General features: G+C 39.1%; 1 protein-coding gene across 1 annotated transcript in view; it reads left to right on the plus strand.

The window, feature by feature from the left end:
• setbp1 (SET binding protein 1) overlaps positions 1-18,329 on the plus strand; it is a 72,452-nt gene extending 54,123 nt beyond the window's left edge. The window contains exons 3-4 of the mRNA XM_077231694.1: positions 7,849-11,167; positions 14,654-18,329. Of these exons, the coding sequence (XP_077087809.1) occupies positions 7,849-11,167; positions 14,654-15,162 (3,828 nt within the window). The 3' untranslated portion in view covers positions 15,163-18,329. The remainder of the gene's footprint in view (positions 1-7,848; positions 11,168-14,653) is intronic.
• The last annotated feature ends 769 nt before the right edge of the window (positions 18,330-19,098 follow it).

Here is a 19,098-nt window from a genome sequence, read left to right on the forward strand (position 1 = left end):
ATATAATTTTAAGTGAATCTCAAAACGAATATCCAATTTCATGTTATAATGTTGAAATTCACTTGTAGCCTTTGAAATGGTTGATTTAATTTGTAGTTTTACTTTTAACGTCGGCCTTTTTAGATACAATTTTCATATTAAACTAACCATAACATGAAACTTGGTTTGTCAGCATTGGCCAGAATTTCGGTGCATCCCTGTATCGGCAGGTGCTTCCTGAAACAGTACATGTTGTTGTAATACGTTTGGCAAAATGCAATATAGCAATGCATATCATGTATAATGATACACACACAAACAGAAAATATAATTTATTTAATGATATTTAATGATAAATTCATTTATTTATCATTTGATTTAAAAAAATCTAAAGTATTGATTAAAAAACGATAATTAGGTGTGTAAAGTCCTAGAAGTTTTTTTGCATTGCGATACATGACTTTCTGCATGGCTGAAGTTGGTGATTTACTGTCTGTCTCATTAATGGTGTTTAGTCTGGCTGTATCTGATATGGCAGGTAAGCAGAGGACGTCCATCTATATACTGATCAAGAACCTTTCACCTTCCCAGATTAAAAGCTAACTCCAACCAGCAGAAAACGTTCAGCTCAAATCAGCATAAAACGGCCACTTACAGTAAAAGTCTTGGCTTTTCATTGTTGATAATGGAAGTGAGCAAAGTATGGTTTTCATCAGGCCTTTGCCCCTCAGTCTCCCCCCAGACCTCTACCACCGCACCACTCTCACATTCCTGTGGTGCATTCCACAAACACTAGAAATGCCAAATGGAATTATTCATCTGGATAAGGGGATTTAGTGAAGTGATCTTTTGTAAACAGTCTGAGACTGATTGATCTGCTGAAAGCACTGGGTGACGACATAATAACCCCTGGCTATATGCCACAAATTGTGTCAACTACATGAGGCTGAAATACAACGAAAATGTAAGGTCACAGTGCAGTTACTGCAGCTCATACTTTGGTTTAGGAGGTTTTAAAACCCTTCACCCGAAGTATTAAACTTCAGAGCGTAAATAGTCTTGCACTGTTTGTGCTACGAATGGAAATGATGCCTCAAATCGTGTACTTGGTTGAGGTGTGTGCTATTTCAAAAGATTAGCACCACTAAGATGTAACATATTTTAAAATTATTGTTATTATAATAAATTAATACTTTTATTCGGCAAGGATGCATTAAATTGATCAAAAGTGACAGTAAAAAGATTTTTCAAATTTATTTTTCAAATTCTTTTCTGTTTTGATCAAACAATGTATCACAGTTTCCACAAAAATGTTTAGCAGCACAACTGCTTTCAACATGTGAATGATATCTGAAGGATCATGTCAAAGACTTGAGTAATGACTGCTGAAAATTCAGCTCTGATTTTAAAATATATCAAAATAGAAACCAGTTATTTTAAATTGTAATTATATTTCATGATATATTATTTTTGATCAAATAAATGCTACATTGGTGGTCTTTCAGAAAAATGTCAAAATCTTACCGATCCCAACCTTTGGAATGGTAGTGTACTTTTGTAAGCGATAATGTGATTTTCCATTAAACTACCCAAATCACCCTGGCAACTGCCTGGCATAATGCAAACAACCAGTCAGTACCAAACATAACATAGACAAACATAATTTATACCACATATGGAGGTTAGTCATAAACCCTAAAGAGTTGAGTTGCAGACTGAACTCAGCTGTGGAAAGACATTAGTCACGGAGCTATATGATTCCTGCTAATGACCCCTGCTGACTGTTCTCGTTAGTGCAGGTGGAGGATACTTCATTTTACTGATGTCCTGCTCGCCATGTTGCCTCATTTTTTTAAGAAGGGACTAAAACCCCCTTTCTCTCTATAAATATTTAGATTTCATTTAGCAGTTTCTTTGTAGCATTCATGCAGGAATAGTGAATCTGCACATTTCTTGCAGGTGATGGAAGGTGTCTAGCAATAAAGCAACTAGACTTTAAGAGCCGGCACACTCCGCTACTTGATAAACCCATTGGTAAATGTCTGTTTATTGTCAGTCTATCTGTCATTGTGACTCTGCTCCTCTCCACACAATGCCCATAAACCAGTAAAGCAGCACTCAATGGATTTCTTATCACTTGAGCTGAAGTTCATAGCGGATTGGCTTTGAAAGCAACCATTAAACGACACAGATGTTCCTTGAATCTGAGCTTCTTCAGTTGTTTGCGTCTGGCACATGGCAGGATGGCATCAGAATGCTGCTACATCCTATTATCCTCTATTCAGCCTATGAACCGTCACAAATGTTTCATTATCCATTCACGTATTCATGCAGCATCTCTGCTACAAACTGGGCACTCTATTTAGTTTGTGCCAGATGCATTGTTAAAGCCACAGCTTAATGTTTCCGTTGACGTTTTATAATGGGTCTCAGAATGAGCCCATCTTTTCCTCTCATTCTTCATCATCCAGATGGGTCTTCTCTGAAGATGGAGGAACTTGCTCATATTGTGACAGTCAAAAAAATACCAATCGTTGATATTCTGGCAACCAATAGACACGCTCGAGGAGGGGGGGTGGTCGGGATACCTTCTTTTATCATATCTCCGAAGATGCTGGCAGTTTTATCTCTTATATGTTAGCGGCAGATTGAGCGATCTGCCGTTGCTGCCTACGGTCTGTTAATCAGTCTGGGCGGATGAGTTCAGAGGGCCTGGTGGGACTGCTCATAATTAATTATTCCCCACATCAACAAACACACAGCGTGACTGGAACTTTAAAGCCAATTGCCATGATTACGGAGGCTAATAGTATTAAAAGCCAAATTAAGAGATGAGAGAGTACAGCAGTGTAGCCAGTGAGAGAGAGAAGGGCTCGTTTGTGTTTGACCCTCTCCACCAATCAATCTAATTCATCATTAAAAGTATTAGATTGAGAGAGTGCGAAATTGAAATGGCTGCTAATTGTTTCTTTTGTCAAACAGCTCATTTTCATGCTAATTCTGATGTATTAGCAAAGAGTGATGGTGGCGTAAACCAAAGGTTAAACGTAAACCATTCCCTAACTAGACATTCGTTGGGGGTCGCAATATTAAGATTTTTTTTAAAAAGAAGTACATCCTTAAGTTTTCTTCTTTTTTAAATGTTATGTACAGTGAAATGCCTGTATTATCGATTTGACAGTACTATACCGTATTACCTTAAAGTCAACATGAAATCATAATTTACCCTATTTATTTTCTTAATGCAAGTTCCTGGTCGTTTTGTGAATGATTTATGAAAAATTTGTGTCTTCTGATTTTTTTTCCAAAATATAATCACTTATCAATTTTTCATGATGTCACTGATAGTTTGGTCAACATATGGATTATGCCAATAGCCAAATAGCTGTTTGGCCATTTTTTTTTAGCCAACTCTAGTATGTAACGATGGAAATCACCTTTTTTTCTCTCATTTAATAACCCAGGGGTCCAACACACTTGCTTGGAACTTTCTAGCAGAGATGGACTTATTATTGGGAGATATGAGGATCCGTTGATCCGTTTCCTTACCATTGGAAAAAGCCTCACCGCTAACTTGGATCACGTGTGCCTTGATAACCAATCACACCTTGATATTATTGAATTTCATTCAGAGTTGTGGGACAGACAATCACTGTTTGCAGATACTATAGAAACGAATGAGAAGTGCAATAAACTGAATCATACCTGTTGCACAATTGTCTGTGACTTCTCTTATAAAACTGCATTTTTTTCATTTTAAACTTTAAAAATAGATAAATTCAAAATCAATGCTGAAGAGCAAATATGTTGAAGATTAGCGGACAGGCCGACGATTAATTAAATAAGCAATTTCCTCACAAAAGCGGTTTATTCAGCGTAGTGAAGCCTCTCCTCCATTGATATCCATTCATTAAAAAAAAAGGCATCTTGTCTCCTTTCCTGCTTACCGCAGTGTTAGCTAGCATTACACTTTTTCCAGCTAAGGTTGCAGGCTTGCCTTCAAGTGTCTTTGTTTCTAGTAAGTCTGAAGACCTTGATTTGCTGGTTTCATGTGTGTTTAATAAGGGTTAGAGCTAAACTCTGCAGGACAGTGGCCCTTCAGGAGCAGGGTTGGACATCACTGCAATATCCTATTTAATTCAGAAATGTATCATTATGAGAATGAGTTGCATATTAAAGTTAATTTTGCATTGATATTAATTTTTACGCTTAGCCTAAGCACTAAAATTTCACGTTACTTATTGATCTTTAACATATTTAAGCCTAAGAAACAGCAAATTATACTTCAATACATGTGCCCATATGGAGACAATGAGGGAAAAACCACTGTAAACCTATACAGGCTGCTTGTATAAAGTGGATTATGTCAAAATGATATTTGATCTATTGATATATCATAAGACTTGATTAAAATTGCTATTACAATTACAAAACTTTTATGAGGCATACAAAACACTCTTGATCACATCATTAAAGCTTTTAGATTTGTGACATGCATGTACCCAAAATGTAGCATCATCAGAAGTTTCCACACAGCATTTACTCTATATTAGACCTTTATACTTTGTAATCCACTGAGTCAAACTAGTGGGCATTTTGACTGTCCAAGGATGGATTTAAGTCCTGTAACTAGAGCTAGATTTTCCAGATCAGGTGATTGACACTCTATCCAGGTTTGTGTTGTCATCAATCGGGTGTCACATTACCCATGGCCACCATGGCATGAGGGATGTCTAACAACTCAGCGCTGGCTTTCACTAACCAATTCAGAAAGTGTTACTGAGACTGTGTTACAAAGGCTGTAATTTGACCAATTAGCCCCGTGGCTAGCAAACTGCCATTTGGTCAGAAAACAAAGCTGACCTGCTGTCATGTTAATCGAACTATAAAAGCTTGTGGGATTGCAGGGATGACTTGAATGAAAGAAAATACCCATTCACAATATTGCATTTGTAGTGTGCCGGTTGCAATTTGTGTAGCAGCTCTGCTTCTACAAGATGTTTTAGTGTTATTGCATCGTTTGTCAAAGTTTGGATGTGTCCAAACTTCCAGAGTCACGCCAAGCTGTGTTGATCCAGCATCAGACTTGTGGACTGCTCATCTGTCAGTCTGAAAGGCAAACAGTGAGCTCTTGCATCAGGACAGGCAGGATTTAGTGGACGGTAGAGCAAGTTTGGCCGGGTATCAGTCGGGCAAAGTTGCATGTTTGGCTCGCTGCATTTCTGTCTATTTTCAGTGGCTCTGACTCACAGTATCCCATGGTTACCAAACACATAAGAGGCCAATGAGGTTTTGGCTGGCCAATTACCATGGTGGTGATGGAGGGGGAAAAAATGAAGAGAACAACAAGAGCAAGCAAGAAATGGAAGAGGGAAAAAGGGGGTATCGAGGGCTCCATGAGGATGCCAAACCTAGCTTATTATTATGCAAGATACTCTGTAATCTCTGCTGCCTTCTCCCTGTCTGTTTATCTGGTCTGAGACTGACTCGTCTCCTGCAGTTCTGGGCTTTGAGTGCAATGGTGTCCGCCAGGATTTGGTGCCTACTGCGCCAGACTGCCCAGTGGCCCTGCCAGAACTGCTGCTCTGTTTACAACAGATAGGAAGTGCTCATTAGAGGGTTCATAAGTCATTTATGACTGCAGAGATTTTTATTATCTGGTGAGGGACTCGCTTGTCAACACATTGACACAATATGGTGTGGTGTATTTACACTGAGCTATGGCATATTTGTAACGTACGACTGTTGAACACCATCGCCAGTGTCATTATTTTCTTTTTCTGATTTTAATTCACTTGAATTGTAGGTTTGACACTTGTAATTTGAAAGGGAACTATATTTACGTGTCATATTCATGTCAGATTACAAACTGGAATTGTTTTATTCTGGTGAAAGAAATGGAATATGACAAGCAAACGATAAAGATGACGGATATTGAGGTTCCCAGTGAGTATTTAGAATAGCATTTGCATCTTAATGGCGAGGTTACACCATATCCCTCAGATAATTTTTTTTTTTTTTACAATGCCATTTAGGCAAATTAAAGGGTGGCCAGGAGACTTGGCATTCAGCAGCGGAGACTGTATCCTGTGGGCCGGGGGAGACCGCAAATTCCTCATAGGATTACGGATTAGGAATCTGAAAGGTGATGCAGTTTCTCACAGATGGGGGAAATAAAAAGGACAAGGCTGGCAGAGGAGTGATCCCTCATTAATGTCTGCTTCCCTTTAATTAAAAACTACTGATTGAATGATATTGGAGAGGATTAGACTGAGGGATGACTCCTGAAATGCACACGCACACATACAAGTCAAAAGGATTTTGCTAGGATATTTTAGGTGAGGGCTGTGCACGACAGATAAAAGTCTTGCCTGCCTGGGCTCTTTCAGGAGCTGGTTAGGAGTTAAGTGATGCATTACTATTGGCTGATTAGAGGAGGAACATAAAGCTCTTCCAAATAGTGTGAAAGGTTTGGCAGGTCACCATTATAATGTTTGCCAGTGAACTCCATAATTGTCTGTGGTCATTTAACCTGTCAAAGGTATCTCCTGTGGTTCTCAGATTGGTTTTCAGGGAAATAAACCAAACTGCTGTTCTCCTTCCTCCTTATCTATCTGTACTTTAAAGATTTGGTTTTTATTTTGGTCATTTTTGGGACAACTATTCATAAAAGAGTGGAGAAATGGGAAAATGAGGGGGGAAAGAGAGAGAAACTGGATTGGGAAATGGTGCAAGCCAGGTTGTAGCTCCCATCACCAGACTCAATGTGTTGGCACTAACTAACCTAACCAATTAGTGGTACATCAGAACACCTTTAGAAACGGCTTTGAAAACGACCCACAAAACCTTGCACCGTGGTACAGAGATTTTGCTTCAAATAAGAGATGCAGTTGTGAGCTTTTACAATGTGCTTTTTCTTTGGTTTCTTCATAGTTCAGCTCAGTTCAGCTCACTTTCACTGTTGTTTTTAGACAGGCCTTTCATAACTCCAGGATGTCATCTTTCAAGAGCACTTACTTATACTCTTCTAAACTCTTTTACCACATTTGTCTTTCCACGCATATCTTTGGTTTATGTCAGAAATTCTGTGACCCAAACAAACCAGACTCCAGGAGACTAAATCATCTTTTACTGATGTAATCAGACCTGTCAGTACCAAAGTAACATAACTTATTCCTTCCACTTTCTTTAAAGCTCTGTAAGCTTTAAGCTTTAAACAATTAAAGATTTTTGGTTCTTTTGTTGTTATTTTTTTCTTCATTTATTTCATGCAGTAACTTAAGTAGATACAATTTGTATTTTCTAAAGTTACATTTAGCATTTTTTCTTTTTGGTGTCTTTCCTGTTGTGAGCCTCTTGAAAACACTGGGACCCCAGATGTAAACTAATCTGAAACCGCAGCATAGACTGTCTTAGCCTCAGCTGCAGAGCTCTGAAATGGAAGTTGACCTGCTGCAAAACAAAACTGTGGTTAAACTTCATTACCGCCTGTAGCTGTTGGCTTTGAAAACAGGATGGCTTTACAGAACATATCCTATTATCAAGTGCTGATCTTGCAATACGTTATTTCTAACAGACCAAACCACAAGTCTCAAAGGCTTGCACAATTGTACACAGTATTATATGCTTTCAGTAGGTGTGGCCCACAAGCTGAGAACTTGGCAGCAAAACAGTAGTTGTTATCAGTAACAACATGTAGGTTCCTAGTTAGTCTTTTTTTTATATGAGGTGTGAATGTTTCTCTGTCAATCTACCTTGTGTAAGAGAATGAAAAGCATGTGTAGGTTTACTCTTCAAATATTTAATAATATTATTTTGACATAACGTTGGTCTATTTTCTAAATTCTTCCTTTTGTTTTTCAATTTCAGACCTATGAGAGGCCTTATAAACTTGTGAATAAAACTAACAACGTGATGATGGAGAGCACAAAACCAAAGCATGAGTCTAAAAGCAACGACATTCACCACCTTGACTGGACAAAGCCGTTGGATACTGTTGGAGATGTAGTGTACCAAGAGCAACACAGGACAGAACCAGAATCAAAAAGAGAATCAGCATGCACCAACAAGAACCCTTTGTCAGATCCCAACACATCATTCTCGAAAGCGCAAGTTAGAAAGGGCACAGGCAGTTCATCTGGAGGTCTCTTTGCATCGGCTATGTCTTCCCCAAGCACTGACACACTAGCATCATCTCCAGTTGATACATTGAATACCCCGGCTGACTCAAATCTGTTCTCTTTTAGCAAAGACAGAGGCTTGCAAGTAGTCACTGAGCAGGTTTTTGGGAACATCAAACGTAAATATGGTAGGAAAGACCCAATGAAGGCCCCAACCACGCATAATTTAGACCTTCAGTGGGTCACAAAGATGGACAGAGATACTGAAAACCAAGGAAGTACTAAGGAAAGACAACCATACAAAACTGATAAAAATGATTTTGAGATTGAGGAGTCTGAGAAGTCAAGCAGTAGGACAGATGAGAGTAAGACAACACCAAGCTGTGGCACCCTTCACTCAGATGAATCTATGAGTAAAAAGCGAAGAAATAGAAAAGTAGTTGAAGATAACTTATCTGATTCACAAACCACACAGCAATTTGAGAAAACTGATAAAACAGACCAAGGGAGCCCAAAACCTAAAATGACAAAGAAAATAGATTTCATTGCACCAAAACAATTCTGTGTGAATTTACGAGAGAGCGAGCAAGACAGTGCTGGGACAATGACTGATGATGTCGAGATGTTTCAGAATAGACAGAGGAAAACACCAGCTGGTAGACCAAGATCAATGATTGATGCCGACAAGCAAACAGAGGGTAGGCTATCAAAGGTCAAGGACAGGTGGTCTTATTTAAAGTCCCAGAACTCCTCTCCTCATAAAGACGTGAATCAATCTCTGTCCATTGAAGATCCACCCTCTGCCTTCCCTATTACCCCATCCAGCCCACTCTACACAAACACAAACAGTTTGACAGTCATTACTCCAGTGAAAAAGAAACGTGGACGGCCCAAGAAACAGCCGTTACTTACTGTGGAGACAATTCACGAAGGAAACGCAACAAGCCCAGTTAGCCCTATCACTCAAAATTCATCCAGCACTTCAAAAAGGAGGAGGAAGCATAATATGTCAAAATTAGTGCAGTTGGCCTTCAACAAATCCCCTCCTGCACAACAGTTAAAACTCAAGAAATCAGGTCAAGAAGGTGTCCTTAAAAAGAGGGCAACTAAGAAAATGAAACTGGTCAAGATGCAGAGCATTTTGAATGAACTTTTGTCCACTTCTAATCCTGGCAATCTTGCCTTGAAATCCAATGTTCCGGTTTCAAATTCCATGACGACCGTGGCATCGACAATCGAGGCCCGTTTTGGCAAGCAAATCAATGTCAGCAAGCGTGGGACTATTTACATAGGCAAAAAACGGGGAAGGAAGCCCAGAATTGATCTTCAAAATGAGCACAAAGCCAGTGATAAGCACTCGTTGCCTATTTCAAGTCCCTTCGAGAACCCTCTAGTGCCTTCTAATACATCATCCACAACCGGAATGCCTTCTCCCAGGGTCATGCAGTCCCTCTATTCTCACTCTGCAGCAGGTGGGACAGCTCACCCTGCCACCACAGATACCAGCCAGCATGACCTGAAGACAATGCCAAATCTACAGCCTATCAGTGCATTGCCCACGAAAACACATAAGGGCTTGCTCAGTAGTAACTGGAAGCTGTCTCCCCCAAGACTAATGGCCAACTCACCATCCCACCTGTCTGAAGTGGCTTCCATCAAAGAAGTCACCCTGTCTCCAGTTAGCGAGTCCCACAGTGAAGAGACAATCCCTAGTGATAGTGGAATTGGCACCGACAACAACAGTACATCTGACCAAACCGAGAAAGGCCCGGCATCCCGTCGGAGATACTCATTTGATCTTTGCAGTTTTGATGCCACTGAGGCAGCTGTTATAGAGGCAAAGAGCAAAGCAGTGAGGGGGCACTACCAGAAGCGTGTCACTGCGGTCGCTCTGGAAAATGTCTTTGCTCAAGAGGGCCTGAAGAAGCAGAAGCATAGGAGGAAACGCAAGGCCCTCCAGTGCCAGGACGACCTGCAGTTTATGGCTGACCTCGAGGAGCTGGTTTGCAAATTCCAGGTCTTCCGAATCTCTCACCGCAGCTACAAATTCTACCATGAGAATTCCTATCCCAGCATCTTCCGTCTCAATTTTGACCACTATTATCCTATGCCATACTATCCCTACGACCCTGTGCACTATCTTCGCAGGAGCTCTGATAAGTCAAAGAGGAGGCGTGGTCGGCCAGCCAAGTCAAACGAGCCAATATCAAAAATGCCTTTTATTCAAGGGTTTGGCTGCCCAGTGCCTGGTGGCAATTACTATGCACCCTACGCGATGCCTTACACATCCATGCCTCTTGCCACAAGTATGATAAACATGGGCTATTATGGTCAGTACCCTTCTCCCTTTTACTTATCTCATGCACTTGGACCTTCAGCCTCTCCTCTCATGAGGCCACCAGTCCCTCCACCAAAGTTTCACCCTGGTGCGTCCTCCAGTCTCACTGCTCCTAGCAGACATCGAGCAAAGAATATGCCACATGAGATGCCTTCATCTAGAATGAGTGACTCCCATCACCCTTCGGGCAGCTGTTTGGGAAGTGTCTGTCTCCACAAACGCAAGCACAAGCACAAACATAAAGAGGATCAGTACATCCCACAGAGGGAGGATCTCGGCGGGCTCTTCAGTGGAACCCAGAGTCCTGCCTTTCTCAGCCTCTTGAATGAGAGACTCGAGAATAACTCTCTGTCCAAACTGAAGGACAAGCAAAGAGGCAAGCAAAGCACAGATGCTTCGCCAAAAGCTTCCAGGAACTACTTTGAAGTAGACACGCTCTCATCATTATCCTTATCTGACTCTCAGCATTGTAAACGCACTCGAGGAGAGACACTAAACAACTTCCTTAACATCTTCACTAGACAACCACATGAGCGCCTGCGAGCCAGCCAGGACCAGACGCTGGACTCCTTCAAGGGGCAGCACTTAGAGGATGATGATTCTAGCGTTCACATCAGGAGGCATAGCTTGGAGAACTTTGCTGCATACAGAGGAGGAAGCATGGCGTCTTTCCAAGGAGGTAGAGAAGAGAGGGCCGAGCAGATGTACCAGTCCAACACAGCTGTAGCAGGTAAAAATATATCTGTCTCTATGAAATGCATTCAGACAAATGCAAGATCCATACAAAATATTGATTCACTTATTTATTTTTATAAATGAACATTATTTTGCTTTACCAAGCAGTGATTAGTTGGATACAACTGAAATCATGTTCTGCTATTAAGTAAAAAAATTAGAGAAACAAATGTGTTTTCTGAACACTTTGTATTCTGTTCTCAGTACATCTGGCAAGCAAAGTGTAATGCATGGATGGAGACAACTATAATTCACAAATTTCTCTTTCCTCCCTTTTCGCCCCTGCCTGCCAATGTTTTTTTCTTAGAGATATATTATTCACACGTTTTGATTTATATTCTACAGACATGCAATAAAAAACCTTGCCTCTTGTTAAAAGAGCTGGAGAGAAGCCAGAGGTTTAATGAATCCAGTCCACTGAAGGGGAATTGCTAGCCCAAGGCACAGTTAGATTACATTTTCACTCCCCTAGGGGAACTATGAGGATGACTCACATTCTGCCTGCTACCACCCACCTCCATGAATTTACTCAATGCTTCAAAGAGCTAGTTTGTTGTACTTAAACAGAGAAATATGACATACATCCCACCTAAGTGTACATCTGTGTTGATTTCAAAGCGCAAATTTAGATAAGCATGTTTTGACAGAATTGCCTTTTTATGGCAGTCACATTTTTTGCCAGTGGCATTATGGCTATCATGCAATAAAAGCAGCAAAATGAGGCTTTAATATGCTCAAATTTGCATTTAAGGTCACTTTTCATTTGCAAATTAATTAGTTATATTTGATATGGAATCATGTCATGACGGCAGCACATTTTTGATAATAAGGCTATTAATCATTGTGATGGGAGTGTCTTGTTTGGAGAAGATGTTTTTCCATGTCATATGTCCCAATTCAAGCTATCTATCTGCTATCTATCTATCCATCTATCTATCTATCTATCTATCTATCTATCTATCTATCTATCTATCGATCTATCTATCTATCTATCAAAAAGGGCTAAATAAATATATCCATTAGAAATATCACCCTTTCACAAGCTCTTGAAAGTAATTCATCATACATCAGTGAGCACATATGGTATGGATTGAAATTCTGATGGAGCTCTCAATGTACAGATCGTTCAGCTCTCTAAACCCTCTTTAACATAAAACCTAATGCCACTAATTTGCTAGCACAGGAATTACACCAAGGATTTCCATTTGATCGTACTGGTATAGTTTCATCTTTCTTTACACTGCAAGCAAGAACACCCCTATTAAAACCCTTACCAATGCCAGTGCATGATGAGTTTTCAAGCAGGTCTACACCCACATGTGCTTAACAAGGATTTTGTGTATTAAATGAGTAGCTTGCCTTGACAATCGACTAGAGAATTTGCAGGGGCAAAAATGTGATCTTACACCACTGTATTTAAAAAAAAAAATCATTTACCTTTGAACTGTGGAATTCGGTTGCCATGGTAACAGGAAGTAGGCCTCCACTACCGCGGAGCGGTAGAGCGGAGCTGTGGGGACAGCGGCGAGTCCATAAATTGCTGCCACTAATGAAAACATTGTGCACAGGATGCAGGTAGAGATTTCAGGGAATAAATGAGTTGTGACACTCCCTTTGAAAATGAATGTCTCTGTCCAATGATTTGTTGGCACTTGGGAAGCCTCTGCAAGTTTCCCAGTGATAAACTGAGGCCAGAGAAGGAAGGGCTCATGTTTAGTCAGGCACACATTTTACTTTATTGAAACCAAATGGGCTGAAGGAGCCAATGCACAGCTGGTTAGTGACCCATGCAAATTTTTTTTTCAGTTTTGTTCTAACTCTCATCCAAAATAGCCCTGTTGATTGTTTAGAAATTGTGGTTGCCATTTGATTTAACATTTCATTTTAATCCTATAATGAGAAGATTCCAAGCTGGATTAAGAATTAAGAAGGAGTGTATCCTGTTTTTGGGTTTGCACAGGTGCACTCTTAAGTAAGTCTTAAGAGAAACCTGGAAATGCATAGGCAAAGAGTGCCCTGATCTCAAACATCTTCCACAAGTATAGCTCTTGTTTGTTTTCATGGAAACCTACCAGATGGAGTGGCAATCAACAAGAAAAGAGAAAAAGAGACCTCTCCAGAGATATGAAAAGAGTGCAGGAGAGATCTTAGATGTGGAACACACATTTTAGGCAGCTTTAGGCTGTCTGAACTCATTTCAAACAAGGCTGCCAGAACCCAGCATTTCCTCTGGTCTGGGCTTCCTTCCAAAGCTCCAACGTGAAGTGTAGAGGCAGTAAATTAATCACAAATGTATCTGAGGCCTCGTGGTTTATTACTCACATTTACAGACCCATCTATTCATTGTGAATGTGAAAACTGGCTATATTCACTGATTGACTGATAAGTGGGAGGTTCCTGATGTTTCCTTATTATGTGCATGGATGCTGTTATCCACATGTCAAGTGTTAAGTGAGCTGTTGCTTCACAGTCCTCTCCTCTCATGGGGCATTTTTCACGTGTTCGCTTATTAACGCTTCACTCTGCTAGACTGACAGCTGATAATGATAAACTGCATGACTCAACAAGCTTGGCTGTATCAATTGCTATCAGATCTGTATATGCAGGAATATGTATACACCAGCTAATACAAATTAGAATGTTGACACATTGGATTGTCACATCATTAAGCACAGAAGAAAGTTTATCTCTCTCAGTCTGGCTGCATACGTCATGACTCACTCAGGGGTCTTAAGTTTACTTTATAAATATCACTGTTTCAGCTAGCGAGATGATGTGCAATTCAATTATATTATAACAAACGACTGGCCAAATGTTTACCAGACTGGCCTAGCACATTTTTCACAATCAGTGTCTCATAGCTAGGGATGGGAACCGTAAAGAATGTAATGATTCCAGTTCTGATTCCTCTTATTGATTCCAGTTCCTTGATAGTTCCATTAATGATTCTTTTAGTACTTTTATGGACTAAATATTTAGATTAAATAAATGCAATTCTCTTGCCAAATGATGAGAGAATTTCAATAATAAATTATTTTAAAACCATTCTTGCAAAAGGTCTTTCAATTATCTTTTTAATGTCTTTTTCAGACAGGTGGTGTAAATGCAAACCCATAATTGGCCTTAACTATATATTAAATCAAATACTACACAAAAAAATGTGATATCATATATTAAAAAATACTGGCAAAACATGGTGTATCTTTAACTACACATTGTCAAATGAAAAACCAATCGGTACTACTCTAATTAAAATCAAACTGGTTGTGAGGTATATTTTTTAGTTGATTCAGTAGCGGTGTTGCTGTGCAACTGAGTAAGGTAGTGCAGGAAACTCGGTCATAGTATTTTAGCACTCGTTCCAGAAGCGAGAACCGTTAACAAACGTCATTTAATTCTGATATTTTTGAAACTGGTTGTGAATTAGCTGTTGCTTGTCATTTTCATTGATTTGTTTTGTTTCTTGTCCTTTCATCTCCAGACCACAGTTCATACAAGAAGAGGTACAAGGGCAACGAAGTGGAAGATATCCAGTGCGACATGCGAAAAATGTGTGCCTTCTCCAAGATCCTCACCACCAAGAAAAACCTGGATCACGTCAACAAGATTCTAAAAGTCAAGAGACTTCAGAGGCAGGCCAAGACAGGGAACAACATGGTGAAGAGACGCAGAGGGAGGCCAAGGAAGCAGCCGCTTTCTCTCGAGGAGGGATTGCTGGGTCAAATGCCAGTTCTTGAAAAGTGTGTGGACCTTCCTGGGAAGAGGAACCTTCACACCGGTCTGGTGCCTGCTCAGCTTGAGTTCTCCAATCATGACTCCATCACAGACGCCATCGAGTCAGTGGTACACATGGCCAGATCCCAAACCAACCTGCAATCCATGCAGGGAGGCAAGCACTGGCACAAAGTTCAGCCGGAGCTCCAAATGGAGCGTTCAAACCGCAGAGGAAGAGGGTACAGTAAAGAAGCAGCTACTCTCACCTCTCATTAGCGAGGTTATGACAGTGCACTGTGAGTTAGCCTTGTGCTTGGGTCTTTGTATCGTTTCTTCAGTTTGTTTTGATCTGAATTCTACTGACACATTTTAATGGGCATTCGCTGAGAATTTGGATCATGGTTGTGGTCTAAAGAGCTCCGCTTTCAGTATGTACAATTCTATTACATACTTTATTATTGGTCTCAAGGAGACAAACTGAACTTTTACTCTCCCCGAGCCCATAACCATGAGGATGTTGAAAATATGGCTTTAGCCATAAACTACCAGCACATGTAAATGAACTTAAATGACAGTACTGTGCACTTTTTCCTTCTTGTTTTTTATTTCGCTCAAGCACAAAGCACAGATCTTCTGGCAGAGGTTGATTTCACTGGTAACTCACCGCTAACACACGCTTACATATGCTTGCCTGCGCTCAGGTGTGTTTCAGGCATGAACTAATGGCAATACTTTCGGATGAAACTCTTTTCAGTGATGTTTTGATGGCTATCGTTTCACTGTACATAGCATCATATTCTACTAACATTTCAAATTCAAAGTATTTTAGATCTACCTATACTGTCAGCATATCAAATCAAAAACCATATAAAGTTTGAAATGTGTTTATTCCGTTTTTAACCAAATAGAAGTAGAAAGCTTGTTCAAATGAAGAAACATATTTAGTCGTGTAATCTTAACGAAGTGGAATCACTGCAGATCGAAGGCTTGTTGACGACACAGGACATCAAAACGCATCCCAGTAGTTCACAACAGGCTTGATGGAAAAATACTACGGTTGCATTTAAAACCAACAAAGCACTTATTTCTTTTCTTTCTGTTTTTTAGAACAAGTTTGAGTGGGCTGAAGTTTTAGTGTCAGTGTTGGTTTTATCGCTTTAAACAATAGTGGGCACCTGAGTGATATTTTCATGATCTGACTGGAAAACAAGTTCTTATTCGAATGGCCTTCTCCAGAGACTTTTTGAGAATGTGCCTGCTCTTGTTAACTAAACAATAGTATGTCTATATACCTGTCAGTATTAGATATCTCCATGACCAAAGTTCCGGTGTAGTTGTGCATCATAGGATAGATTGGTTTCAGTTTAGCTGCTTGTGTATATTCCTCTGAATGGTGTGGTGGTGTGCTTATTTTTCGATTAGTCTGTCATTTGGATTGGAAAAACACAAAACGGAATGTACACTGAATACTATATAGGTGATCGTCTTGAACATAGGACACAAATTAATAAAATGTATGTCCTACGCGGTTTTAGAAACAAGTTACACTGATATACGCAAGCAACAGAATAGATTTGACTGTGGTCCTAATTTGAATAGCTTTCCATTTGTTATTGATTTTTAGTTTTTACATACATGTGCCTTATGTTTGTCTATAAATCCATAACATGTTCAGGTACTGGGAACAATTAATGGCAAGATATCAGTCTAGAATGTACATAATAGAGTTTGCTGCCCTGGTTGTAATGTGTTCATTTCGATATGATCATTTTCACAGGTCTTGCTACAGTATAATAGGCTTCATTCTGTCTATATACATACATTTATATACATATATACAGTTCAGTGACCAGGCAGCACATCTAGTACACCTAAAGACACTCAAAATATCTCTACAACCAAACCCACGCAGGTTTTTTTTTAATGAATACATGCTTATTTACTATGCATCAGGTTATTGCTGTGAATCCACTGACATAACTTTTAGCATTTAATCTTTTGTAAGCTTTCTGTTTAATGAAGTGGTCTTACTGAAAAATTTTAAATCTGAACCGTTCAAAAGAATAGTGCTAAAACTGACTATCATTTCTTTTGCAATTCTAGTCATTGTCTCGAGGAGGGAAATCAGCCTCTAAGAAGTGCAGCCTTAATCAAAAATTAAATTCAACAAATTGTCCCGTGTAAATAGCTTACCTTCTGTAGGTTGCTGTATAGCTGCGTGAATCATGCCTAAGAATCATGTCAATATGTTGCACTCACAGTTGTCCAAAGGAGGACACATGTAGTGGCTTAACATGCCATGTGGTGTTATGAACCATTCTGTCCTTGTGATAACTTGCAGTGCATTAAAAGCTCAAAGAAATAATATATGCCGGCAGCTATTTGCCTCAGCCAGTTGTACTGGACCTTTTGTAGGATGTGTCCATTTGCACTGGTTCCGCTAAACACCTGCAAACATTGCCAAAAATGTTGACCATTTATTAGTGCTTTAAGCACCGAAAGCTATCTTTTAAAACAAAATGTACACCGTAGCAGTTTTCTGAAACATTATAGATGATTATAAATAATAGGTTAATCAAACGTGGCCTTGGTAACAAGGCCTGGCAGCTCAAATATGCTCGGCTTCGGTTTTAAAATGCCAGATATATTTTCTCCACCAGCTGATAATTGGTGCCTTGTGAAGTTAAGTGTATTTTTTTATGTTCCTGCTCCTAAACGTCAATAGCGACTTTGTGTCGAGTAAATGTTTCCGAGGTCACCGAGAGAATGTCATCCACTCAAATGTACTATTGTATTTTTAGTTTGTATTGCTATTAGTGAAGTTATTATACAAATGAAGTGTTAATCGAAAGTAATATTCCTAACGAGGACACAACAGAAGCTCTTATCGCTCTCTAAATTTGAATTCATACATATGGTGTTAGGACCATTTTGATCATATGATTTCTCTCTCTGCATGCTCTATTTCGATGTATGCATATACATTTAGAAAAAGGCAAGAAGATGATCTTATACATTGTTTGATATGTTTTTTTGTAATGGATTTTAAATTCATAAAGCATTTTGTACATTGTATGGATATTAAAAACAGCAAATAATGGACGTATATAGAGAAGAATAAATACTGATATACACAAACATATGCATTGTACATAGAATGTATGTATACACATTCATGTTTTGTGGAACTGTGTATACAGACATGTTTATAAATACAAGTACTACCCTGTACATATGTACATACATATAAGCTTGCATGTGTTTGGTCATGTTTGCCGTTCATGATCTTGTAGTTTTATTTTTTTATTTCTTTTTCTTACTGTAAAGCTCATTTTGTGCAGCCATCTCCGGTGAGCAGTATTGAGCACTTAAAATACAGTTGATCTTGTTCATGTCATTCATTGTGCAAAAAAAATTAAATAAATGAATTTATCGAGAGCTCATTTCCGTTTCTTTGCCTCTTTTTTGCTTAGTTCTTGACATTCTAGCCATGACCGTTTATATTTATTAAGGAATATTTTGCACCTTCATACAATGTGCACTAATGTAAAAAGTTCAAAACCATTCGAAAGTTTGATGCAGTTATTTTAAAAAAAAGTATACTTTTATTTAACAAGGATGCAATACATTGATCAAAAGTGACAGTGAAGACTTTTACATTGTTACAAAAAAATGTTTCAATTAAATGCTATCCATCAAAGCATCCTGAAAAAAATGATCAATGTTTTCACAGAAATATTAACCAGCACAACTGTTTTCAACATTGATAATAATAAGAAATGTTTCTTGAGCATCAAATCATCATATTAGAATGATTTCTGAAGAATCATGTGACACTGAAGACTGGAGTAATGATGCTGAAAATTCAGCTTAACCATCACATTAATCAATTATATTTTACTGTATATTTTTGAGTGAAATTTGTGTGATTTATACATTCAGTTCAGCTAACATTTTTCCTAATATGAGGCACTCTCAATCCTTGATTCAAACCACATTCTAATTGTAGGATATTGTATATATTTCCAGAATCTAAGTGTATGTCGTGCTGCTGAGGCTTACAGTAACCTACAGTAAACCAGGAAGAAGTCCTGTTATTACCCTGAAGAATCTTTTATTTCCTAAAAGACACACACCCTTGGTGAATGTAGGAGCTCTCTCACAAAGATATTTCAACCCCATTTCCAAAAAGGAACAAACTTTTGTTGATTC

The sequence above is a fragment of the Siphateles boraxobius genome, unplaced genomic scaffold (assembly GCF_051911475.1).
Source record: "Siphateles boraxobius isolate OS27281-9 unplaced genomic scaffold, OSU_SipBor_1 16, whole genome shotgun sequence".
NCBI classification, from domain to species: Eukaryota; Metazoa; Chordata; class Actinopteri; order Cypriniformes; family Leuciscidae; genus Siphateles; species Siphateles boraxobius.